This window comes from Pongo abelii, chromosome 8 (assembly GCF_028885655.2).
Source record: "Pongo abelii isolate AG06213 chromosome 8, NHGRI_mPonAbe1-v2.0_pri, whole genome shotgun sequence".
Lineage (NCBI taxonomy): Eukaryota > Metazoa > Chordata > Mammalia > Primates > Hominidae > Pongo > Pongo abelii.
Window position 1 is genome coordinate 72,205,060 of NC_071993.2, and position 26,505 is coordinate 72,231,564.

Sequence of the window (26,505 nt, forward strand, 5' to 3'; positions counted from 1 at the left end):
TGTTGTGTGTGTGTGTGTGTGTGTGTGTGTGTGTGTGTGTGTGTGCGCGCGCATGCACTCAGGGTGCCTCAGGCTCTGAATCTACAGTTAAACTGGCTCCAGCTTGCCTAGCTCTTGACAATGTCAGATTTCATTCATTCACTCATTTACTCACTCATTCCACAGCTGGGAGTGCCTACCACATACCAAGCCCTGGTCTGGCTGGAGGATGTAGGGTACAAGTCTCTGTCCCCAGATCACTCAAAGGCTGGTGGCTGTGGGCAGACGCAAGCCATAGTAACGTCTATCACGCTGTTAGAGGTAGATCTATTTCTTAGGCTGCGCAGCAATAATAATTTCTCTCCAAAAGGACTGGGGGACGGTAGAACGGGCTTTAAACTGCCGATCAAGTGGAGCTGACTCGCTGGGACACACGCTGGCTCCCCACCCACGGGGCCGGTCTCCGGGAAGCCCCTCCCACGCGGCCCTCGGAGAGGCAGTTCCCCCACACGGCCCCCCGGGGGCGCTGCGCGAGGGGGCGGGTGCCTGGAGCGCTGCGCTGGGGCCGCCCGCAGTGCTCACTCGGTCGCACTCACTCGCGGGAGGCTTCCCCGCGCCGGCCGCGTCCCTCCCGCTCCCCGGCACCAGAAGTTCCTCTGCGCGTCCGACGGCGACATGGGCGTCCCCACGGCCCCGGAGGCCGGCAGCTGGCGCTGGGGATCCCTGCTCTTCGCTCTCTTCCTGGCTGCGTCCCTAGGTAAGGTCGGGGGAGGCGGGGCGCTGGGAAAGAGCTGGAAGAAGACAGCAGACTGGAGTGGGAACTGTGGGATGGGGGCGTCCTGAGAGCCCTCTCAGCCTGTGTGACCGTGCACACCACTCCACCCACCGCCCAGAGGCTGCTGGGACCCCTGGGCAGGGTGCAGTGGCAACTATGCCAAGTGTCCCAGCTAGGCATCGGGCACATCTGCATGCTCTGACAGCTGCCCAAGTGGCAGGCAGGGCTGTCCCCTGAGGGCTGCCTGTCTAGCCCTTCCCTGCCCAGAGAGCCCGGGGCACAGGTAGCTTCTGCAAAGAAGGAGAGGCACAGGGTGCGGGTGGTCAGTGTGTTCTGGTGGATATCACTGGCTTTTGACAGCTGGCATCTTTCTGCCCCTGTAGTCTCAGGGCTCTAGTGTTGCAGAGGACACAGAGGGCGTGGTATGCTCAGCCAGTGCCCCATGCCCCAGCCAGTGAAACCCCTGGCTGAGCCTTGGTGGGCACTGGTCACAGTGGGTCCACTTTCAGACAGAGGCAGCACTGCCTACCTGGTCCCTATTCTAAGGGTCTGATGGCCCAGGAATAAGTGGTCAGCTGATTCCTGCCATCCTAGCAAGGCTGCCACTCAGGAACCAGTGTGGAGTACTGGGGAGGATGTGGGACACTCTTCAGCTCAGCTACGAGCCCCTTCTGGGTCCCTGGATGACTTACGACATCTCTCTGGCCTCAGTTTCCTCAGCTCAAACACAGAAGCCCACACAGGGAAGCACCGCTTTCCCCTTCCAAAGTCCAGACTGTCAGCATGTTCAGATAGTATCCTGGCCCCAACACAGGGGCTCCTGGGCTGGGGGCAGAGGCCCTGGTACCCATGGCCTGGTTGCCTGGTTCTTGCCTGCCCAGAGCTGAAGAGGCTGGATCTCTTCAAAGAGCCTGTGGAACCAAACTTTATGGGGAGGGCCCAGGGAAAGTATGAGTCATGCAGGGACTCGGAGGGAGGCAGGAGGGAGGTGGAGGGCTTGGCACAGGGACCCAATGGGCGGGATGGAACAGAAGGAGAGGGTGATAGGATAAGAGGGAGAGGAGGAGGCTGAACCTGGAAGATACCTTAGCAACCTGGGTGCCCACAGGCCACCGGCTATCTCAGCACTTGGAGGCTGGCCTGGGCCTCTGAGGAGGAGGAGGGCTCCACATGTCACAGACACAGCTGCCCTAAACCCCAGGGTGGATGCTCCTCAAGGTGACAGTCAGAGGGAGGAGGAGAATGGGAGGTGGAATGGACAGTCTCAGCACCAAGGCCATGGCTCATGGCAGGGCATGGCTTCCAGAAGGAACAGAGGACGGTGGCAGGCAGGCAAGCCAGCATCCCACCTGTCATGGGCCACCTGCCCTGCACTGCCCTCCCAGGTGACCCTGTGAGACCCTTCCTGCTTTCTTGCCCACTTCCTGCCCTCACTTGGCTGGGCTGCCCTCTGTTCAGCAGCCCCAATTTGAGAAACATTTCTAGAGATCCAGGGCACAGGGACCCAGCTTGCAGAGCACCCAGTAGCAGAGATGCCCCAAGAGGAGCTCAGGACGCCTTCCCCTATATTGCTTATATGGCCAGGGGCCTTTACTCCCAGAGGTCTTGGCTACTCAAACAACATGGGACACCAAAGGGTCATCTCTTCCTGGGCCCAGCACCGGGAGATGATTTAGGCTGGCTGCAGCTTTCCACTGAAAGGAGCCAGAAGCATTTGAATTGCTCTGGGACCTCAGGATTCTGAACTGTGACATGGACACACTATAACAGATATTCACCCAACTTCCTAGGACAGTGTGCACTGAGGGAGATAGCAGATGGGAGGCCTGGCTGCAGGCATGGTCAGCAGGATCTGTAAGTTGAGAAGATTGACCACTAGCCTGCAAAGGTGCTGGGTTGCCCTGGGTATGTTGCCCAAGGTCAAAGCCTTTATGCCAGGGAAGGTGAGATAGAGTGGCCGGGGCCAGCCTGTTCTCCAGCTCTTGGGGTTGGACCAGCACTGAGGAGAATGGTAGTGACGAATGTGGTGTTCAGAAGCCCAGGAAACACCAAAGATACCCCTTTCCCGGGCCTGACTCAGGGTGAGATGGGTGGAGGGGTACACTTAGGGACCAGGACCCAGCAGATCTCAAGGGTAGCAGAGCCTCTTCTTCCCCACAGACATTCCCAGGACCTGAGGCAGTTACTGTCCTTGCCTTGTCCTCACAGGCTGACTCAGGACTCCCAACCTCTGGGACTAGCACATTTAAGTTCATAGAAGTGCACTGGGGCTAGGGACGAGAGACCCCATCTTCTCCTTCACAGCAAACCAGGCTGCAGGGCCTTGTTGAGTAACCCAGTGCTGCAAGCCTCTGACGCAGCAATGGTCAGCTCTTAGGAAATCCACAACCCACTGCCCAGAGGCTCTGGAGTAGAGAGGAACAGCCTTGAGGCCAGTCCCTGACATGAGGGGTCATCTATCCAATGCCAGGGACACCTAAGGGCCAGCAATACTGGGAGCCCCTTGCTGAACTGTACTGGTTGTTCATGCTTCCTCCCAAGTAGGGCAAAGTTTCCGCTGGGGTCTGACCTTCCTGGGAGAGGGTAGTCCAGGCAGGAGTGTGCTGCTGAGACACTAAAGGGGCCACCTCCCTATCCACACACAGTGTATGGGGTGTTAGGCCTGAGCAGATGAAAGGAAGAAAGGGATCCTCAAGGAGAACCTGTTGGCAGTGAGCGAGCCCCACATACCAAACTTGAGGCCCCAGGCTTTAGCCAACCAATGACCCAGGGTCAGTCTGGTCTCCCAGGGGAGGATGGGCCAGGGATCAGCACTGTGGCTTCCAGTGGCCCCACAGATGCCCTTAGCAGCGGTCCCAGCATGCCTGTGTATGGCGAAGCCAGGGACCTGCATGCCAGGGCTTCTGTACAGCCCCTTGCTTAACTCTTGGGCTTTGTGAGTCACTCAGACCTAGGCTCAAATCCCAAGATGGCCATTTACTGCTCTGTGATATTGGACAAGTTATTCAGCATCCCTGAGCAAGTTCCCCTACCTCTAAAATGGGAAGATGACACCACCTCCCTTGGAGGGCTACTGTGAAGAGCCAATGAACGAACACTTAACACAGCACCCGGCTCCTCGTGAATACTGTGTAATATTATGGTATATCTTGGCTTCTGCAGGCCACATGCCATTGGCTTTCTATCTAAGCTCCTTGCTCTCTACAGGGCCTAATGGAGTGCCCAGGGCCTGGGAAGGCATTGGTGAGCTTCACTGGGACTAGATTCTCCAAAGCCTGGAGTGTGAAGGGTACATGGGCTGCGTCCAGCTACCTGTGAGCCCCTGTAGGCCCTCACAGTCTGAAATGCCCATGGAGGTGCCTGCAGGTTCTCCTCTTAAAGTTGTCAGGAGATGGGGACATTGCAACTTGAAGGCAAGCCTGGCCCTGGGTTTGCTTATCTTGGTGGAGCTTTCTTGCATCTGATCTTTTTACATTCAGTCCATTCACTTTGGCTGGCCATCACCAAAGACAAAGACAGTGGCCACCATCTTTCTCATCAGTAATCCAGTAATGAGGTTGCTCTGCTACTTACCAAGCCAAGCAAGCCCATTCCTTTAGCCTTTCTGCGTAGCATCTTATTTCCCATGGGGACCTGGGGTCAAACCCTGCCTCTGCTGTTCACTCATCATGGGAACACAAACACACACTTCCCCTTTGTCTGTGCAATGGACAGGTTGGGTGACGTGGTCTCAGTGAGGCTGACCACCCTCCCCTGAAGGGTAATTCCATGACGGTGTTTCCCTAGCTTCAGTCATTTGCTTATCACCTTTGTGATCTCTGCAGTGTCTGCATTTCATAATATTTACTTATTTTTTCTTTAAATCTACTCATTCTTTTATTTGAGTATGTAGATTTTTAAAAGGAAACTTTTTATCGCTGTCATTAGTGGAAAGCCAGTATCACTTGTCATAAATAGAACAAAACCATAAAAGAACGTAACAGGAAAACCATATAAGGGTATTAAATTCTAGTTGGAAACTTTAGCCTGGGAAGGCTCGGAGTCTGAAAACTGCTGCTTTCCCTTGCAAAAAATTAAAATAAAATAAAATTTAAAAAGAAAAGGAGATTAGCAAGTGAGAGAAAGATGTTTTAGAGACATATTAGCATCAAACTGAGACTTTCTCTTTGATGTAATCAGGACTGAAATAATTGAAAAGGGAATAACCTCTTCTATGTATGATTCAATGTTGTTTAATGTAAAACCAAAAGTAAAACTATGTGGTAGACGTGGCCAGGCAAACTGGGCTTTCATTGGTCACGACATTTGTCCGTCTTCAGGAAGGAGGTGGGGCCTCCAGTCAGTCCGCAGCTACCTCTAGTCTCTAGAGAGTAGTCAGATGGCACCAGACCTCCAGAGGCTGACTACCTGGGTTCAGATCCTGATACCATCACTTATTAGTTGTGAGGCTGTGGGCAAGATACTAATCTCTCTGTGCTTCCGTTTTCTCATCTGTAAAATGGAGATGATACTAGTACTTACCTCATAGGGTGGAAGGATTACATAAACTAATCCATGTAAAAGTGTTTAGAATGAGGCCAAGCACCGTGGCTCATGCCTGTAATCCCAGCACTTTGGGAGGCTGAGGTGGGAGGATCTCTTGAAGCCAGGAGTTTCAAGCCAGGCGACCAGCCTGGACAACATAACGAGACCCCATCGCTACGAAAAATTTAAAAATTAGCTGGGCATAGTGGCATGTGTCTGTAGTCTTAGCTACTTGGGAGGCAGGGGTGGGAGGATAACTTGAGCCCGTGAGTTCAAGGTTACAGTGGTCTATGATCTCATTGTCACTGCATTCCAGCCTGAGTGAAGAGCAAGACCCTAGCTCTCTAAAGAAAACCAACCAAACAGCCGGGCACAGTGGCTCACTCCTGTAATCCCAGCACTTGGGGAGGATGAGGCGGGTGGATCACATGAGGTCAGGAGTTCAAGACCAGCCTGGCCAACGCGGTGAAACCCCGTCTCTACTAAAAATACAAAAATTAGCCAGGCGTGGTGGCGGGCGCCTGTAGTCCCAGCTACTCGGGAGGCTGAGGCAGGAGAGTTGCTTCAACCTGGGAGGTGGAGGCTGCAGTGAGCCGAGATCATACCACTGCATTCCAGCCTGGGCAACTGCACTCCAGCCTGGGCAACAGAGCGAGACTCTGTCTCAAACAACAACAACAACAACAGCAAAGCCAGCCAAACAAACAAGCACTTAGAATGATGCCTGGCACAGAGTAGTAGGGGGCAAAAAGACTTGAGCTGGACCCGGAGGACATCTTCACGGCATAGAAGCGTGAGGGTGGCTCGCTGGAGCCGGGAGCCTGGGCTGCACACAGTCCTCCTCCAAAAGGGCCTGGGGAGTCTGGGAGGGGTTCATCCACAGAAGCATCCACGGGCCAGGACCTCTGGCCAGCTGCCTAGGCCCTCCCCGGGGAGGCATGCTAGCCTCCAGCTCCAGCCCCGGATGCACGGAGGCTTTCCCAAGGTGCTGGAAGTGCCGCTTCCTTCAATAGAGCCTGGCTTCCCCTTCCCAGCCCCCCTGGTCTGATGTGAATGGACACTTCCTGCGGGGTCAGGTATCAATAAACACATCTGAGATGCCCTTTGTCCTCACTGGCCAGAAAGCCCCAGGGCAGACTTGCTGGCTTCAGGCCCTGAGCCTTTGCCTTGTGACGCTTCCTTTCTTAGCCTTGGCAGACCCAGTCCTGATTGATCCATGCCTCTGTTTCCCTCTGCATCTTGATAAAGACAGAACATAGTCTTTTCCTACAGCCCCAGCCCCAGCCTGTGGACCATCCCGGGGATGGGACCTGGCGGGGAGCTGGAACCAGGTCCCATTCTCTTTGGGATGTCCTGTGAGACCAAGGACGGGACCTTTTGCATCTAGTGCAGGGCCAGCCACAGCAGGCAATTAATAACTGTTTACTTGACAACCCCTAGCAGCTGGTCAGAGTTCAGCTGTTTGGGTGGGGCTTCCTAGGCCCGACTAACCAAGCTTGGGGCCCACCTCCAAAGGCTAGGGCGTTGCCTTGGCGACTGTGGGCTAAGCTCACGCCCCGTCATGAAAAATACACAGGCCTGTCCACACCCACACACACCCATCCCGTGCACACTCACAGGGGTCACCCGGGGCCTGCTGGGTGGAGAGAGGTGAAGGTCACAAAAACTGGCATTCCGAGAAGATGCCAACAAGAGCTCCTTTCCCTTGTACTGGGACAGAAACATCTGAGGGTGCCACAGCTAGAAATCACAGGCACAGGTCCAGGCCCAAGTTCTGAGCAGACGCCCCTGATGGAACTCTGTGTCCCCACAGCCTCCCTGCCTGGGCCTGGCCCATGTTAGGACCTTGGTAAATATTTGCAGAATGAAAGAATGATGTTTTCAGCTTGGGTCTGAGGCAGAGCAGGAATGTTGCATGGAGGGCGTGGAGGTCAATGCACGGTCAGTTCATTTTTTCTAAATAGCTGAAGGATGAGGCATCAGCCCCGCCTGACCAGTGGAGGGTTCTGGAGAGGTGGGTGGCTCTTCCTGTCTGCAGTGCTGGCCTGTCCAAGGTGTGAATCTCAGCTCAGTCACACAGCGCTGTGTGGCCTTGGGCAAGTCACTTCTCTGAGTCTGTTTCCTCATCTTTAAAATGGGGATGATACCACCCATGTTGGGGGTGTTATGAGAATTAAATGTGACAGGCATAAGATGCTCAGCAAGTGCCTAGCACATAATGCATGGTCATAAGACAGCTCTTCCCTCCTGCCCAGAGGATTTTAGAGCTGGAGGGGGCCTCTGAACATGGGGCAGCCCTCAGGTTAAGATGAAGAAAGGGAGGCTCAGAGAAGGGTGGGATCTGCCCAGGGGCACACAATGAGGGCACAGCTAAGTGGACACTGAGGCCCCAGGACGTTGCAATCCAAGCGAGAGTTTTACTCTTGAGACTCAGGCTTTCCCAGGTTCACGGCACTCTTCCTCTAGGTGGCCCTGCCTCCTTACCTAGTGGCAGGTGGCGGGTGGGGGGCGGGGGGCGCTGGGTCTTGACAGCAGCACGGCAACCGGACGGTTCCCGCCTGGCACATGCTCAGGCCCAGGCCCCGGGTCATTTTCCTGTCCCACATGCTTTTGGCCACCCTGGAGCCAGGGGCTTTCCTCCCCACCCACTTTCCCCGGTCTCCGACAATGACCCAGGTGTCCGAAAGGATCTGCTCCTGACAATAAGCAACATCCTCTCGCCAAAGAATTGTAATTTTAGCCAGGCTGCACAGCTTCCCTGAAAACACACATGCATGTGCACAGATGTGGAGTCCGCGGGGCACGTGCAGGCCCCTCCGCGTGCTGTGCGCTGCCCCTCTCCCCCATGCCACGCCTTCGAGTGTCCTCCTAACGACAGGCTGCCGTGGGCCTTGTCCTAGCTGGAGTCTCAGACACAGTAAATGGGGTGTTTTCTGGCCTTCCCTCCCTCCCCAGGACAAATCCCCGTGGACCCTTGGTTTGTCCTGTCCCTCTGGTTTGTCCTGGACCCTCTCCTGTCTGGCTCTCTTGCTTGAAACTGAGCATCCTCTCCTGCTCCCCAAACTTGAATCCTGGGACAGCTTCTCCTTTTTTCTGAAAGGGGAACAACTCCTTTGGGACCTGTGGGATGGGTGGCCAGTGTATGAGGGGTGGGGAAGTGTGGGGGATTGAGCAATGCCCCCTCTCCCATACTCCCTGAACTCTGCTTTCTCTCTGATGTACCCACCCCACTGTGCATCTCAAGGAAGTTGCCTCCAGGGGGAGAACATCCCTTCCCCACTGCTGCGGGTGCTATGGGTACAATCCTGGAGTCATTAACCCCATTGCTTAGACCCTGAGGGCTCCCAGCCTGGTGCCCTGCCCCACCTTGTTCACAGGGACACTCAGGCCAACAACCACGCTAGCCCCACTTGTCCACACCTCTGTCCACTTGAGGGCCCCCAACCCCACCCAGCTCAGCTTTGCGTGTCTTGCTTTGGCTGCCAGCTCTACTCTGCCTGCCCTGCCCTACCCACCTCTGGCCTGCAGCCCCGCATCTGCTGAGCCAGCCCTTCGGCCAGCCCCCAAGTTGTGTGTGCTGGTGGTAAATACTACCATAGCTGAAGCTGGAGCTGAATTCAGCTCCCAGCCCTGGGGTGGCTCTGGGGTAGGAGGTGATGTCAGGCAAAGGGAGAAAGGGGCAGAAGCTGGGAGAGGTGCTGGTGGGACCTGCCACATGGCCTGCTGGGGAAGGGGGCAGCACAGGGCCCCCTTGGGGCAGGTTTTGTTTCTTCCTGGGAGCACATGGGAGAGCCCTTTCCCTAGGTCCTCCTCACTTCTGTTTCCCAGCAGAGCCATATTTTGCAGCTACACCCACCCCACTCAGGTGTGAAGGGGAAGTCCAGGCCAGCACGGACAAAACCAGGGGCATAGCCAAGCTTCCTGGGGCTCCTTTTCCACTGAGCCTGCTGCAGGGGTAAGGGCAGTGGGTTAGCAGTCGAGGAGAGTTGGCTAGTCTCTGCACTGCCAGGCTTCCCCTGGGGACCCTGGGTGGATCATCTCCTCTCTTGAGTCTGTGGGTCAGATTTGTAGCATAGTGGGTTTGGGCAGTAGAGTCCCACGCCAGCTAGCCCAAGGAGCCACACTCATTCATCACAAACTCAAATGTCCATAGGACCAAGAAACCATGGTGAGAGAGTGAGGCAGGCCAGGTGGAATTATTAGGGAGTAGTTCGGACTGTGGCAAACTGGAGTGCTGGTGCCCCCCAAAAGCTGCTACTGAGCCCCAGCTGACAGTTGCCCTGTGGGAAAGCTGGTTTAGCGTTATCTTCTGATTTCCTAAGGAGAGCTGGAAGTCAGAATTTTCATGTCAAATTGCTGGTTTTTAAATGTTGCCATCTCAAGAAAATTAAAAAGATTTTGAGGATCCAATGAAATATGTGTGAAGGCTGGATGTGGCCTGTGGGCTTCCAGTTTCTGGACTTTTTTCATCAGTATAGTGTCTATGTGCCTGAGTTTAATTCTAGCTCTAGCACTTGCTTGCTGTGTGATCATCAGTGAGTTACGTAAGTTCTCTGTGCCTTAGTTTCTTCATCAGTGAAATGGGAATAAAAACAATACCTTATGGCATTGTTAGATATGCCCATGAAACCCTTAGCACAGTGCACAACACATGCTGTGTCTTCTTATTACGGTTCTGCCTAGATCCTGCATTACCTGAAGTCCCCCATGGTCCAGGCTTTGAGATCATACCCTCTGGAACTTTGGAACTTCAATTCAACCACTTTCCCTTTCTGGGTCTCTGTGTTTCTGCCTGAAAAGGAGACCTGTATCTTGCCAAAGAAGTTCTGAAATCTCTGCTCACCCTGACAATGACTCCAAATATCTGAGGCTCCCAGACTTGGCTCTCTGCCTAAAACTCCACTCCTGCAGACATGCCGTTTGTGGCTTTGGTGCCTTTGGAGACTCTCCTTTAAACACAAGCGCCCCAGGATCGGATCACAAGTTGTTATCAGTCATTCACACCTTAGCAGGAAAGACTTTAAAGCTGGCTTCTCCATCCCACTGTGCTTCTCACTCCTAGGAGGCACTTCTTGACTTGCCGAATGAATTAGAGACCTGTCTAGCTCCCAAGTACCAAGCACTGACTACTCGCATGGCACTTACAGAACACTTCATGTGAATTATTACTAACCCTTGCCTCAACTCTGCCAGGGAGATGTTTTCATTTCTGGGAAAAACATCTGTGAGTGAGGAGTCGGGGCTCAGCGTCTAAGTGGCTCACAGCTGCTGGTCCAATGCAGGCTGCCCAGCTCCAGAAGCCCCACCAGCCTGCCTCCCTCCTGGCTGGGCAAGGCTTTCAGCTCTTCCAGTGGGTCCCAGCCTGCCGCCGAGGGTCCTGGGCTCTAAGGGCAGGGAAGGGGCATCTGAAGGAGGATGTGGCGTTATCTTGGTTCTGGGCAATGCCCCTGGCTGGGGCAATGAAAAGGATGTATCAGTTTGGATTCTGTACATAGTTCTAACCCTCCTTCCCTCTCTGCTAGACCCACAACTGCCTGACATGCCATTTAAAATAAAAATACCACTGGCCGGGCGTAGTGGGTCACACTTGTAATCCCAAGACTTTGAGAGGCCGAGGCAGGAGAATTGCTTGAAGCCAGGAGTTCAAGGCCAGCCTGGGCAACAGAGGGAGACCCCGTCTCAAAAACAAATAAATAAATAAAAATAAAAATAACACCAACGCATAATAATTGTAGCTATCCCTCAGATGTCTGCAGAGGGCATTAGAGCTCACATCTTGTGTTCTCGTCTTTCCCTCATCTAGTCCTCTCGCAACCCTGCATTGTAGCCAAGAGTTTTCTCACTGCACAGATGAGGAAACTGAGGCTCATACAGTTAGATAGAAATGTGGCCTCTAGCCCATATTCTGTTTTCAAAAGCTCATGGTTTTGAGGGTCAACCCGATTAAATGCTGGAGGATTAGGATAAGGCAAAGTGGACCAGGGAATTGCTTCATCTGCTTGCTGAAAAAAATCAAACAGAACTAGACAGTTTTCTAAGGTTGGCTGGAAGGACGTGCATGGATGAGATGACCTTTCATATATTCTCTGTCCCGGTCCTTCAGACACTGGGTTTTCCCGTTTTCACACTATCTTGCCTAGGACACCCTTTCTCCTGGCTGAAATCCTATCTATGCACCAAGTCCAAAGACTCTCCCTCCTTCAGGAAGTCCCTGACTGTCCCCAGAAGGCTGTTTCTTCCCTCCTCCAAGTGCCGTGAGGGCTGGCGCTGGATTGCCTTTGCCACGGGGTTCTGCTGTCGGGAATGCAGGCCTCATCTGCTCAAGGGGAGGCCATGCATTCAGCATGCAGGTGAGATGCAGCACCTGGCCCAGGCCTTGCACACGCAGGTGCTCTCTTAGTGCTCCCTGGCGAGGATGGGAAGGCATGTTCAGTCCTAGGAGTAGGAAGGGGCAGAGGTGTTGATGGCCCCTACAGAGCGGCCAAGGACAAGGAGCTGCTGTTCGAAACAGCCTTCCTGCTCCCCAACCTGCCTCCCACCCAACAGGTTGTGCATACGCTCTACTGGGAAGAGGGACACACCCGACTGCATCGCTGCCCTCCGAGTCTCTCCCTGCCCTGTCCAGCATCCAGGAGCACCCCTAGTTGGGGAAGCTTCTGTGGCTCCCCCAACAACAGCCTAGGATGGAGTGGGGTTTGTGAACAAATGCAGAAGGCAGTCTTAGGGAGGTCAGCTGACATGCCCCGGGCTTGCAGCTGGGAAGTAGCAGAGGCTAAGGTTCTTCCCCGCTCTGGGGTTGCCAGGAGTAGCGCTGGATCAGTCAGGTGACAGGGCTCTCCTCTTTCTGAGCAGGTCCGGTGGCAGCCTTCAAGGTCGCCACGCCGTATTCCCTGTACGTCTGTCCCGAGGGGCAGAACGTCACCCTCACCTGCAGGCTCTTGGGCCCTGTGGACAAAGGGCACGATGTGACCTTCTACAAGACGTGGTACCGCAGCTCGAGGGGCGAGGTGCAGACCTGCTCAGAGCGCCGGCCCATCCGCAACCTCACGTTCCAGGACCTTCACCTGCACCATGGAGGCCACCAGGCTGCCAACACCAGCCACGACCTGGCTCAGCGCCACGGGCTGGAGTCGGCCTCCGACCACCATGGCAACTTCTCCATCACCATGCGCAACCTGACCCTGCTGGACAGCGGCCTCTACTGCTGCCTGGTGGTGGAGATCAGGCACCACCACTCGGAGCACAGGGTCCACGGTGCCATGGAGCTGCAGGTGCAGACAGGTGAGGGCATCCTGCACGTGACAGCCTGGCGTGTGTGGAGGGCTGCCTGTCTGATGGTGTGACCATTCATGATACTGTGCTGGGCAGAGTGTGAGGCTGCATGGGTAACACTGGCACTCCAGGGAGAGTGTGGGTGAGATGGGGTGGTCAAAGGTGTGTGGAGTGTGGGTGTGTAGTTAGCTGGAGTGATGGAGACGGAGGGTGTACCTGGCTCCATTTGTGACAGTGAGACTTTTTAATGTGTGAGGCTGTAGGTACCTGGGCTGGGAGTGTGACTGCTCATGATGACATCATGGCTGCTGTGGGTTAAGGCATCAGCGGGACTGATTGGTGCCCTGGGGCATGACTCAGTGGATGGCTGAATAGCTGTTGGGGAATATATATGTGTGTGTGTCTGTCTGTTCAGGTGAGAGTGCAAGGGCCCGTGGTTCGGATAGAGGTGTGGGCACCAGCGGGTATCCACATGCCCCTGGGAGTGGCATGAAAATGGGCAGGGTGAGAACACGCCCATTTTCATGGTGTGTGTGGGTGCACATGTGTGCAGGCTGCCACTGGGCCAACACTGCCGAGTAGGCACTAGCGTGAGAACCTGGGGCGGGAGGGGGACACTGGCCTGGACAAGCCTCCCTGGCCTCCTGGGCCTGACACCCACCTAAATGGCCCTTCTGTTTGTTCCCACAGGCAAAGATGCACCATCCAACTGCGTGGTGTACCCATCCTCCTCCCAGGAGAGTGAAAGTAAGGGACCATCCTCTTGCCCCTTTTGGGTTCTCTGTTCTCTTCTGTCCTCATCCTGTACCCAGACCCTGTTTGGAACTCTGGCCTCATCACCCCAAGCCCTCAGAACCCCCCGGTCCTCCTCCTCTGCTGCTGCACATCCCTTCTGCTTCCTCCTTTGTGCAGTCCCCAGAAGCCCACTCCCCTTCCATCTGCTCTGGAGTCTCTGCTCCTCTTGACTCTCTGGGGTGGCTGTGCCTTGGCAGTGACCTTTGGCCAGGGGAAGTGCCTCAGGACAGGCACTGGGTGGCCCAGGCAGCTAAGTGCCGCCCTGCCCACCAGCCCCCTATGGCTTGGGAAGGCTGGGGGTCCTCTTGGCCTAGAATTCAACTACTTCAGATTTCTGTGTTCTGTGTTTCTATGTTCTTCAGATTTTCTCTGTTGCAGGGGAGGGAGAAGGAAGAGGTTCAGGAAGGGGAACACAACTACCTTTCCTGAGTTCCCACTGTGCTGGGCACTGGACTAAGTCTTTTTAAGTATTATTATCTCAGGGATATATATATATATATATGTGTGTATATACATATACACACATATATATGTGTATATATACATATACACACATATATATGTGTATATATATATTTTTTTGAAACACAGTTTCACTCTGTCACCCAGGCTGGAGTGCAGTGGCGCGATCTGGGCTCACTGCAACCTCTGCCTCCCGGATTCAAGCGATTCTTCTGCCTCAGCCTCCCGAGTAGCTAGGATGAGATTATAGGCATGCACCACAATGCCTGGCTAATTTTTGTATTTTTAGTGTAGACGGGGTTTCACCATGTTGGCCAGGCTGGTCTCAAACTACTGACAAATGATCTAACTGCCTTGGCCTCCCAAAGTGCTGGGATTACAGGTGTGAGTCACCATGCCTGGCCTCAGGAATGTTTTTTTTTTTTTTTTTTTTTTTTGAGAAAGACTCTCGCTCTGTCACTCAGGCTGGAATGCAGTGGTGCAATCATAGCTCACTGCAGCCTCAAACTTCCAGATGCAAGTGATCTTCCTGCTTCATTCTCCCAAGTAGCTGGGACTACAGGCACGCATCACCATGCCTGGTGAATTTTTAAAAATTATTTTTGTGGTTAGGTGCGGTGGCTCACGCTTGTAATCCCAGCACTTTAGGAGGTCAAGGCAGGCAGATCACTTGAGGCCAGGAGTTTGAGACCAGCCTGGCCAACATGGTGAAACCCCATCTCTACTAAAAATACAAAAATTAGCCAGGCATGGTGGTGCACGCCTGTAGTCCCAGCTACTCAAGAGGCTGAGGCAAGAGAATCGCTTGAACCCAGGAGTCAGAGGTCACAGTGAGCCGAGATCGCGGCACTGCACTCCAGCCTGCTGATAGAGCAAGACTCCATCTCAAAAAAAAAAAACAACCCAAAATTTGCCTGGCATGGTGGCAGGCATCTGTAATCCCAGCTACTCGGGAGACTGACATGAGAGCTGCTTGAACCTGGGAGGCAGAAGTTGCAGTGAGCCGAGATCACACCACTGCACTCCAGCCTGGGTGACAGAGCGAGACTCTGTCCCAAAAAAACAAAAAAATCACTTTTGGTAGAGATGCACTCTCGCTATGTTGCCCAGGCTGGTCTTGAACTCCTGGGCTCAATTGATCTTCCCACCTTGACCTCCAAAGTGCTGGGATTACAGGTGTGAGCCACTACGCCTAGCCTCAGGGAATTCTTATAAGAACTCTATGAAGTAGGCATCACCATCTTCTCTGTATCCATGGAAAGAGAGGCCTAGAGATGTATGCTAACTTGCCCAAGCTCACATAGCCCAGGGCAGCATAGCTGGGATCTGGCTGCAGGCCTGCTTAGCTCTGCATACTCACCTTCTTCCCAGCTTGGGGCAGTGCAGTGCATAGCAGTTAGCCCCCCGGTGCTTGCCAGAGAGGTGCCCTACAGGGTAAGGGGGCACTGCCCTAAGGGTGCCTGGCGCTGAGAGGTTGGGTGAGAATACCCAGCAGCTTGGAGACAAAACGCAAGGGCACCTCCCTCTTCTGAGAAGAGGTCTTGGCTTCCACACCCCTCTATACCCTGTATGTGTCAGACATCCAGTGGGGACCAGCCCCTGCTAGGCCCTGGAGATACAAAGGCATCCAGGAGGACATGCACGAGGACCTAAGCCAGAATGGGGATCAGCTAAACCACGGCCCCAACCAAACCCAACTCAAAGGCTACAGTGACTTTTTACTCAGCTACCCTTTTTTCAAACCGACAAACAGGCCAAGAGCAAAATTAGAACATGCATTTTGGTCAGAGCCATGTTGGTCAGGCTGGTCTCGAACTCCTGGGCTCAAGTGATCTACCTGCCTTGGCTCTCCAAAGTGCTGGGATTACAGGATTGAGCCACTATGCCCAGCCCCAGTGCCAGCCTCTTAATGTTATCCTTGGGAAGTAAGAGTGTAGCTTGACTATGAGATAACATGAAAGTACAAGTTAGCCTGAGGTAGGGGAATGAGACTAGAGAAGTTGGTGCCCAAGGAGCTCCTGCATTGCTGAGGGGCTGTGGTTTCTCAGTGAGCTCAGAGAAGGGGTCTAGGCAGCTCATCTCCCTTTGAACTTCTTCCCACCCCCCAGCGCAGCAGAATATGCTGTCTGCTTTCACCCAGCTTCCTCCCTGGGAAACCAGGCAGCCCAACCCTCAGCAGCCGAACTCCCCCCTCCATATATCCCCGTGGGCTACCAGGCAGGCCCTGGACAAAGGCTGCCAGAGCAGGCCAGGCCCCTCCCATTCCACCCTGCTGTGTCAGGGCCTGGCACACTCCTTAGTGCGGTGTCGGCAGCTACCTCTGCCAGCGCCTGATCACCTTCCCAGGATAAGCCTGGCTCTGGATGGTAAGCGAGTATGCCTGCCCTTCCCTGTAAGTGCCAGCCCAGGCACTGGCCATGCTTGCGGTATGGGGTGGGGAACTGTGGCGAGGCTGAGCTCTGCAGAGATGCCTACGGCTCAGAAAGCAGCTGGATCCACAGACTTGTCCCCAGACTGCTGCACCCCTCTGCCCCAGCCTCAACTCAGCCCAGGTTGTAAGGAAGCCCCAGGCTCTCAAAGTGAAATTAAGTCCTGATCTGCTAGAGGGTCCACACAGGGGAAATCTCCACCTGGGGACAGAAGTTAGGCAGGGATATCTGGCTGAGCTCACCCTCCAAAGGCAGATAGGGAACAGGTTATCAATGAGCACCTGGCAAAGCTCACCAAGTGTTGCTTACTAGCCGTCCAGAGACCTGCTTTGATCACTAGAAGAGAGTGCTTTGCAACTGGCTTCTCAAATATTGCCCACAATAAGGTCCTTTGATGGGGGTTTTGAAATACTGAGGTGTCTGGGTTATAGAATGTCTTTACTTTCAATATTCCACGTCAAAATGCAGCCTTGCTAAGATCTGCAGGGAACCTGCTGTAATGTGGAGCGGAACTTGCTTCGTAATTAGCATAGCAACTGTTCCTGTACCAGTGGGTACTTCTAAAGTGCCTGAAAACAGTTTGTTCTCATTTGCAGTATGAACAAACCTCCGGAAAGCTTGTTTACACTGTCGGATTGTAGAGCAAAACAAAAACAGCCTTTATTCCCAAACAAATAGCGGAAAGGCAACATTTAGACCACAGCCATCTACCTCTCAGAGCTCTTTGGGGCAAAGTTGACACTGTGACAAGGTATCCCAGCCCATCTTTTGGCCCTGGGAAAGGCTAAAATTGGGAAGGAAATGCGTTTATGTTGGTTGTGGTTCTGAGGGCACGTCTGTTCCCAGCTAAACTCCTGCAGTCAGCAGATGCCCTGAAATAAATCAAACCTCCTCATGCTGTTGGCACAGCGAAGCTTCGTGGTACCACCTTTTTGGAGGGCAATTTAGCAATAGCCTAAAAGAAAATGCACATACTCTTTGGCTCAGCACTTTGACCGCTAGGAATTTACTACAGATTTCCTTGCTGAGTGAGCCAGGCTGCGTGCACACGTTCATTGCTACATTATTAGTTATGCTGAAAATGGAAACAAGGAAACAACGTGTCTACCAACAGGGGACGGCTTCAATAAATTTAGTGGGAGCCATGTGATAAAACTCTAAGCAGAATGAGGTAGGTGAGACAGAGAGATGTCCAAGCTGTGCTCAGTGGGAAAAGCATTGTTATATGATGCTGCGTCTGTTGTATTTGCAGGGAATATAACTAGGACCACAACACAAAAACCGGCACACAGGGATGATCTCTTCAGAGGGGGTCTTGGTACAAGGGGAGGAGGAGATTTGAATATTTTTTAAACTTGTACTGTTTTTGGTAATTTAATAAGTTTAAAATTGAAAAACATTGTACAAGGATTCACGTTTTTCTAGTTCTCACCCCGGGTGTTTCTCCTGTGACTTGTGTGGCGAGATCAAGGGGTCCCAGAGGCCCCATCCCAGAGCTAAGGAGTCTCTGGGATGAGTTGGGGCTTTTTATCTATTATGATAAAACATACATAATGTAAAATTTGCCATTTCAACCATTTTAAGCCTACAGTTCGGTGGCATTAATTACATTCACAATGTGTAACCGTCACCGCTGTCTATTTTCAAAACTTTTTCATCACTTAGGCTTCTTTTGACCTTGAGCTCTGTGGCATGGGGTCTGCGAAGGCCCTGCTCTCCCTTTTCAGAGAACAACCTGTAGCCAAGGGTGTTCCAGCTGTCCCTTGTGGGCTGGGATGAGGACTCTGTTCCCTCTCTTGCCTGGAGCTGCCTGAGCTGTAGGTGACAGGTCTTGTTTCTGTGTGCTCCAGGCGCATATGGCGGCACGCACAGGGCTCTCTTTGAAAGGAGAACCGCCTTATCTTCCATGCCTCTGTAGGTTGCTGGGGGTCTAGCTGTGGGACTCTGGGGAAAGGCGGGTCTCCTGCTGCCTGGCCTTCCCTCTCTGGGCCTCAGTTTCCGCTCAGGAGGAGCAATGGGAATGGGGCTTCACCTTGGCTACCTCTCTACCCTTTCAGACATCACGGCTGCAGCCCTGGCTACGGGCGCCTGCATCGTAGGAATCCTCTGCCTCCCCCTCATCCTGCTCCTGGTCTACAAGCAAAGGCAGGCGGCCTCCAACCGCCGTGAGTATTCCTACCTGCCTGGGGTGGGTGGACGGTGCAAGTGACCTGCTCCAGCCCCCAGTTCAGCCCCTGGGATTAGCAACGGCACCATGCAGGCACAATTCCTTTCCATTTGAGAGTTGGGAGCTGCTGCGCTTCCCGCCAGGAGCTGGGCAAAATGGCCGAGAGAAAGGAGGCATGCCATTTCTGGGGGCCAAGTGCCCACCAGCCCCTTTGGCTCCCAGGCAGTGCTGGCTCGGCACTCAATACATGTCTTCTGAATGAATGATCATACGGAGTAGCTCAAGTTGCTTTATAAAAATGCTGCCACTCAGAGATCCTTGGGGGACCTGTTTAAGGTATGGGCGTGCTTGTTTTATAATTAGTAGCAATTGTTTGGACAAAAAATGACCTTTGGAATATCAGAAGTGGAAGGGGTCTTACAGATAACTTAGCTCAACCCTTTCTTTTTCCAGATGAGAAGGCTAAGATCAGTGGGGCTACATAACTGACTGAATGTTACATAACTTAGTAAGTGGCAGAGCTAGGACTCAATCTCAGAGTTTTCAACGCATGCTCTTTCCAGGGAATAGAAGTCCACCATATAATAAAAATGCTCTCACTTACTCCTCATTGCAACTCCAAGAATTTGGTCCTACCATTTTACCCATTTTACTGACGGGCAAATGGAGGCACAGAGGGGTTAAGTAACTTGCCTAAGGAACCACACAGCAAATAAGTGGTGTGGCTGGGCTTTAAGTCATGGGCACAAGCATCTTTCACCTCCCATCCTGGCCAGGTGACAGTGCCCCTTGCCTAGTTCCTGACCCTGCCCATGAGTCTTGGTTAGTCTGAGTCCTCCAAGAAGGGGCTAGGGAGTTTTTTAGCCTTGCCTCCCCTCCCTGGCCTCTTCCCCTCTGCCTGGCTACAGAAGTAACTGAGAAAGGATTGCTCTGGTGCCAGGTGGCTTTTGGCTCACAACTTATTTCCTGTGGCCGGCCCTTAACAACTTGTCATCCCTCCCTCCCCTCATTCCTGGGGGCCCCCACATGAAGCCCCATAGGGGGTCACTCGGGGGCTGTGGCCACCTTACCCTTGCTCTCAGAACTTCCCTATTCCTCTCCTAGAACCCACCACAACCTACCTGCAGGAATACCCATGGCTGGGGGTGGGAAAGGGCAGGTAAAGGGCTTGGAACGGAAGAGCAACGCCGGGCAGCAGGGCAGGGGGAGCAGGCGTTGCTGTGCCCTCCCTGGTGGAAGGCTGGCCCAGAGAGCCTGCTCAGGAGGGAGGCACTCTCAGGAAAAAAAGAAAAGGAAAGGGCTGGGAGCCTTGAGGAGGGCAGTTTGCTGGAGAGGCCAACAGGTGTGGATTTCCATCCTGCTTTGGACTGAGCCTCAGTTTCCCCAGCTCTAAAATGGGACCAACAACCCTCACCCCAAAGGGTGGCGCAGAGGATGAGATGAGGGAGTACCCGTGTGCACCTGCATGAAGCCTGACCCATGAGTCGGCCGTAAGCAATAGCCATGATTCGAATAGTTTTCAGGAACTTTTGGGTAACTTCCCTGTGTTTGTTCTGTTGTTGTGCCCCTCCCCCACCATCTGTTTCCCCATCGTAATCAGCAGTAAAGCTCCTTAAAACGAGAAGCATCTGTGGGAGGACGTGGGGTGCTGCATGAAAGAGGGAAGTTGGGGTCCATGCATCTAATTGGTGGCCAGTTTGGGGGGTGGGGTGTCCCAAGGCTGAGGCAAGCGGCAGCAACTTGGATGAGAAGCAGAAAGTGAGTGAAGTGGCTGGGAAGTGATCGGGGACTTGCACCTTGTAAGGTTTCCCTGAGAGATGTCCCCTAGAATGCCACCCTATTAGGCAATGTAGGGGATGGGACAGAGAGGACCAGGAGCCCTCTAATTAGGAACTGACCTTAAACACTCCCACCCAGTAAGTCATGGCTAAAGACCAGAACCTGGCAAATGTTCAAACAAGAGACATCAGTTAGCAAATTCAGGAGCTGACCTTTGCTCGATACTGAAATCCTGAAGACCTGACGCTGTGTAAGTCAAGACATAGGAGAAAGTGCTGGCTGCCTTTGGTCTCCTGAAGGCAAATAGTGTTCTTACACGCTTGGAAAATGCAGATAGAGTTTCATTTATCAGTCGTCAAAATGGGCCCCTCATGGAGGCCCCATCTGCTGGACAGACACGCAGATCGCTGCTGGACAGCACCCATGTGAAAAGAAATGGAGTCCGGAGCTGTGCAGGGCCCTCCTGGGCCCACTCCCGTTCCCTGCAGGGCATCTGCCAGCAGAGGCAGGGATGTTGTATGGGGAAGCCTTCCCTTCCATGACCAGCTTCTCTGTCTGTCTGTCCCTAGGTGCCCAGGAGCTGGTGCGGATGGACAGGTAAGGCCCATGGAGACCTTCTTGAGAAAACTTCCTGGGCCGGCTATCCAGGAAGAGATACTTCTGTGCAGTAGGGGCCCTGTTTAGCTGCCTAGAGCAGCTGGTCAGAAGAGCCTCTGCCATCTGCTGCTGAAGCCTGCACATCTGTGCAGATTGGCTGTTCTCCTGCCACCCCCACTCGGCAGGCTGAGCTCTGATTCTGCTCAGATGTGTCATGCACCCACCTTCAGGTCTCAGTGGCCAGCCTGGGCCAGGATGGGGACAGGGAGGAAGCACTGTCTGGGGCAGACAGTAAGACATGCAAAGGAGGCCAGCGGGCCCAGCCCCAGCCACAGCCCTTGCGCTGTGCCTCCTGCCTGCAGAGAACTCCAAGGAGAAAGTTGTTAGGCCGCTGCAGGCCACAAGGGCAGAGGCTGAGGGGTCCCAGAGTGGTGCAGTGGGCTGGGTCTAGGGGCAGAGGGGATGGGGACTGTGTATTGGTGTGCTCTGGGCAGGAAGCTGCCATGCAGCCTGGACTGGAGGATGTGTTCAGGGAACCCAAGTTCCTGCCCCGGTACCTGCAACACCAAACACAAAGCTCCTCTAGGTGTTTGAAAGGGATGATCTTCAAGACAGGTTGAAGGAAGTCCTGCTTGCAACCCACCTAGAATCTAAGAGTTGCAGGGGTCTTCAGAAGTTATCCCACTCCCAACTGGGAAGAGAAGAGAACCCCTCCCCTCAGCTCAAGACAGGCTTTGGGGATGTTCAATCCTAATGCCATCAACTCTATTGACCAAAGAGAAACTTGTCCCCAAATTCATGAGGCTGAAGTTCTGGAAGTGTCTGTGATTTTTGGCTTCCTGGCTGTGCCCAGGGTTGATAGTCAGACCACAGGGAGGAGCTGGGGTCTGTTCTGGTGGGCCCTGATGCCCTCAGCTCAGGACAGGTGGGCAGATGCAGCCCATGGCCTTTGCTCTGTGGGTCTGGCTCCTGCCTTCTTGCTTGGAGATGCTGCTGAGGCTTGGGGATGGGGATGTAGGTGAGAGGAAGGGAGGAGAGAAAAGCCGGGGGCAGGGAGGGCAGAGTTCACGCTCCGGACAGCACAGATGACCTTCCATTCTGGTTCTGTGGCAGCAACATTCAAGGGATTGAAAACCCCGGCTTTGAAGCCTCACCACCTGCCCAGGGGCTACCCGAGGCCAAAGTCAGGCACCCCCTGTCCTATGTGGCCCAGCGGCAGCCTTCTGAGTCTGGGCGGCATCTGCTTTCAGAGCCCAGCACCCCTCTGTCTCCTCCAGGCCCTGGAGACGTCTTCTTCCCATCCCTGGGTAAGTGTTTCCTGACCTTCACAGCACCATGACCTGCAAGGTCATGACCTCATGGCCTGCAGGGCGTCGGCCTCACTCCCTACCCTCCCTGAAGAGTTCCACAGCCTCATGGAGTGGGGTTGAGGGGTGAGGGACACAGGAGCCCCCATTCACTTTGCTTCTCCTTTTTTTGCAGACCCTGTCCCTGACTCTCCAAACTTTGAGGTCATCTAGACCAGCTGGGGGACAGTGGGCTGTTGTGGCTGGGTCTGGGGCAGGTGCATTTGAGCCAGGGCTGGCTCTGTGAGTGGCCTCCTTGGCCTTGGCCCTGGTTCCCTCCCTCCTGCTCTGGGCTCAGATACTGTGACATCCCAGAAGCCCAGACCCTCAACCCCTCTGGATGCTACATGGGGACGCTGGATGGCTCAGCCCCTGTTCCAAGGATTTTGGGGTGCTGAGATTCTCCCCTAGAGACCTGAAATTCACCAGCTACAGATGCCAAATGACTTACATCTTAAGAAGTCTCAGAATGTCCAGCCCTTCAGCAGCTCTCGTTCTGAGACATGAGCCTTGGGATGTGGCAGCATCAGTGGGACAAGATGGACACTGGGCCACCCTCCCAGGCATGAGACACAGGGCACAGTGGAGAGACTTCTCCCCCATGGCCGCCTTGGCTCCCCCGTTTTGCCCGAGGCTGCTCTTCTGTCAGACTTCCTCTTTGTACCACAGTGGCTCTGGGGCCAGGCCTGCCTGCCCACTGGCCATCGCCACCTTCCCCAGCTGCCTCCTACCAGCAGTTTCTCTGATGATCTGTCAACAGGTTAAGTCAATCTGGGGCTTCCACTGCCTGCATTCCAGTCCCCAGAGCTTGGTGGTCCCGAAACGGGAAGTACATATTGGGGCATGGTGGCCGCCATGAGCAAATGGTGTCTTGGGCAATCTGAGGCCAGGACAGATGTTGCACCACCCACTGGAGATGGTGGTGAGGGAGGTGGTGGGGCCTTCTGGGAAGGTGAGTGGAGAGGGGCACCTGCCCCCCGCCCTCCCCATCCCCTACTCCCACTGCTCAGCGTGGGCCATCGCAAGGGTGCCACACAATGTCTTGTCCACCCTGGGACACTTCTGAGTATGAAGCGGGATGCTATTAAAAAGTACATGGGGAAACAGGTGCAAACCCTGTAGATGGATTGTAAGAGCCAGTTTAAATCCGCACTCTGCTGCTCCTTCCCCACCCCCGCCTTCCGCTCCATACAATCTGGGCCTGGTGGAGTCTTTGCTTCAGAGCCACTCGGCTAGGTGGGGGTGATGTTCCCATCTCCTGCTTGTGGGCATGCCCTGGATTTGTTTTTATACACATAGGCAAGGGGAGTCCTTTGTGGAATTGTGATTGAAGGATTTTAAAGCAGGGAAGGAGAGTGGGGGGCATCTCTGTACACTCTGGGGGTAAAACAGGGAAGGCAGTGCCTGAGCATGGGGACAGGTGAGGTGGGGCTGGGCAGACCCCCTGTAGCGTTTAGCAGGATGGGGGCCCCAGGTACTGTGGAGGGCATAGTCCAGCCTGGGCATTTGTCTCCTAGCAGCCTACACTGGCTCTGCTGAGCTGGGCCTGGGTGCTGAAAGCCAGGATTTGGGGCTAGGCGGGAAGATGTTCACCCAGTTGCTTGGGGGGTTGGGGGGATGGAAAAGGGGAGCAACTCTAGGCTGCCTGGCAGCAGTGAGCCCTGGGCCTGCGGCTATAGCCAGGGAACCCCACCGGGACACATGGCCCTGCTTCTAAGCCCCCCAGTTAGGCCCAAAGGAATGGTCCACTGAGGGCCCCCTGCTCTGCCTGGGCTGGGCCAGGGGCTTTGAGGAGAGGGTAAACATAGGCCTGGAGATGGGGCTGACACCTCGAGTGGCCAGAATATGCCCAAACCCCGGCTTCTCCCTTGTCCCTGGGCGGAGGAGGGTCCCTTCTTTTATTCCCTCTCGTCACCACAATGCTTGATGCCAGCTGCCATAGGAAGAGGATGCTGGCTGGGCATGGTGGCACACACCTGTCATCCCAGCACTTTGCAGGGCTGAGGTGGGAGGACCGCTTAAGCCCAGGTGTTCAAGGCTGCTGTGAGCTGTGTTCGAGCCACTATGCTCCAGCCTGGGGATGGAGCAAAACTTTGCCTCAAAACAATTTTAAAAAGAAAGAATGAAGGAAAGAGGGTGTGTTTTTCACAATTCATCAGGGCCTGCTGTCCCTGGAGTCGAAGGACAAGCCCACAGCCCAGATTCCGGTTCTCCCAACTCAGGAAGAGCATGCCCTGCCCTCTGGGGAGGCTGGCCTGGCCCCAGCCCCCAGCTTCTGACCTTGAGGCAGAGACAACTTCTAAGAATTTGGCTGCCAGACCCCAGGCCTGGCTGCTGCTGTGTGGAGAGGGAGGCGGCCCGCAGCAGAACAGCCGTCGCACTTCCTCCTCAGCTTCCTCCGGTGCGGCCCTGCCCTCTCTTCTCTGGACCCTTTTACAACTGAACGCATCTGGGCTTCGTGGTTTCCTGTTTTCAGCGAAATTTACTCTGAGCTCCCAGTTCCATCTTCATCCATGGCCACAGGCCCTGCCTGCAGTGCACTAGGGACGCCCTCCCTGCTGCTGCTGGGGAGGGGCAGGCTGCTGGAGCTACCCTCTGAGTTGCCCGGGATGGTGGTGCCTCTGATGCCAGCCCTGGTGGCTGTGGGCTGGGGTGCATGGGAGAGCTGGGTGTGAGAACATGGCGCGCCTCCAAGGGGTGGGAGGAGCACTACGGGCTGGGGCAGGAGGCTCCTGGAGCGCTGGATTCGTGGCACAGTCTGAGGCCCTGAGAGGGAAATCCATGCTTTTAAGAACTAATTCATTGTTAGGAGATCAATCAGGAATTAGGGGCCATCTTACCTATCTCCCGACATTCACATTTTAATAGAGACTTCCTGCCTTTATTCCCTCCCAGGGAAAGGCTGAGGGAATGGAATTGAAAGCACCATTTGAAGGGTTTTGCTGACGCAGCGGGGACTGCTCAGCACTCCCTAAAAACACACCATGGAGGCCACTGGTGACTGCTGGTGGGCAGGCTGGCCCTGCCTGGGGGAGTCCGTGGCAATGGGCGCTGGGGTGGAGGTGCAGGAGCCCCAGGACCTGCTTTTCAAAAGACTTCTGCCTGACCAGAGCTCCCACTACACGCAGCGGCCCAGGGCAGAGGGGCTGATACATGGCCTTCTTCAGGGAGTGCTCCTCGCGGGGTGGACTTGGGAGTATGCAGTGGGACAGGGGGCTGCAGGGGTCCTGCCACCACCGAGCACCAACTTGGCCCCTGGGGTCCTGCCTCATGAATGAGGCCTTCCCCAGGGCTGGCCTGACTGTGCTGGGAGCTGGTTTAACGTTTTCTCAGGGAACCACAATGCACAAAAGAGGAACTGGGGTTGCTAACCAGGATGCTGGAAACAAAGGCCTCTTGAAGCCCAGCCACAGCCCAGCTGAGCATGGGGCCCAGCCCACAGACAGCACAGGCCACCTGGCCCATTCCCTGGGCATTCCCTGCTTTGCGTTGCTGCTTCTCTTCACCCTGTGGAGGCTATGTTGCCCTAACTATCCTGGAATGTGTTGAGAGGGATTCTGAATGATCAATATAGCTTGGTGAGACAGTGCCGAGATAGATAGCCATGTCTGCCTTGGGCACAGGAGAGGGAAGTGGCAGCAGGCATGCTGTCTCTTGGCCTTTTCTGTTATAATACTTGGTGCTTTCCAACACACTTTCACATGTGTTATTACTTGTTTGATCCACCCCCCTCCCTGAAAATCCTGGGAGGTTTTATTGCTGCCATTTAACACATAGGGCAATAGAGGTTCTGAAAGGTCTGTGTCTTGTCAAAACAAGTAAACGGTGGAACTACGACTAAACTCTGGGTCTCCTGCTTTCTCCTCACTGAATGGAGTGGTATTATGGGCCAGGGCCTGGCTTGGCCTTCACCTTGGACTTGCTTAGAGCACATACCAGGGCTCTGGGAGATGAACTTGTGCCCACAGGTCCAGGGCTCCACCGTACTGCACACCAGAAACATTCCTATCTGTGCTCTGCCTGCCCTGGCCTGGGCCTTCTTCTGGTTCCAGAAGACGCTGCTGCTGATGGGTAGGCTCCTTCCATATCAGCTCCTGCCACTCCCTTTTCTGCCTGCCAACTGTGGAGCTAGAGGACTCCTGATAGGCACAGTGGCCCATGCACCCCTCTTGCTTGCATTAGGGGATGGGGAAGGGAGAAACCCTCAGAAGCTGAGCCCCAGGGTCTCTCGGAGGAACTTAGCCAGTTGTATGTGGAGCATCTGGGCAGCTGCGGAACATCCCTCAAGAAGCCAGGCCAAGGGAAGGGTCTGGATGTACTTGTGCTGGGTCAGGGAAGGCCAGCCTCCTTGGTGCCACAGAGGGTGAGGGCCAGGCTGGG

The 26,505-nt window shown here is 54.4% G+C and overlaps 2 protein-coding genes across 2 annotated transcripts in view; one reads left to right on the forward strand and one right to left on the reverse strand.

The window, feature by feature from the left end:
• Positions 1-26,505, reverse strand: part of CDH23 (cadherin related 23) — a 459,756-nt gene that overhangs the window by 41,864 nt on the left and 391,387 nt on the right. The window lies entirely within an intron of this gene.
• On the forward strand, positions 173-23,246 carry VSIR (V-set immunoregulatory receptor). Its single transcript, XM_024254346.3, has 7 exons — positions 173-736; positions 12,131-12,559; positions 13,241-13,297; positions 18,294-18,401; positions 20,752-20,779; positions 21,893-22,086; positions 22,262-23,246. Exons 1-7 carry the CDS (start codon positions 655-657, stop codon positions 22,297-22,299), a joined length of 936 nt encoding a protein of 311 aa, XP_024110114.1. The 5' UTR covers positions 173-654; the 3' UTR covers positions 22,300-23,246.

What these genes read in the sequence shown, in the direction of transcription:
- VSIR (XM_024254346.3), top strand. Translation starts at nt 655, where the DNA reads ATGGGCGTCCCCACGGCCCCGGAGGCCGGCAGCTGGCGCTGGGGATCC. An exon ending in CTTCCTGGCTGCGTCCCTAG is followed by an intron (nt 737 to 12,130) that starts GTAAGGTCGGGG and finishes CTTTCTGAGCAG; the next exon opens with GTCCGGTGGCAGCCTTCAAG. An exon ending in GAGCTGGTGCGGATGGACAG is followed by an intron (nt 20,780 to 21,892) that starts GTAAGGCCCATG and finishes GTTCTGTGGCAG; the next exon opens with CAACATTCAAGGGATTGAAA.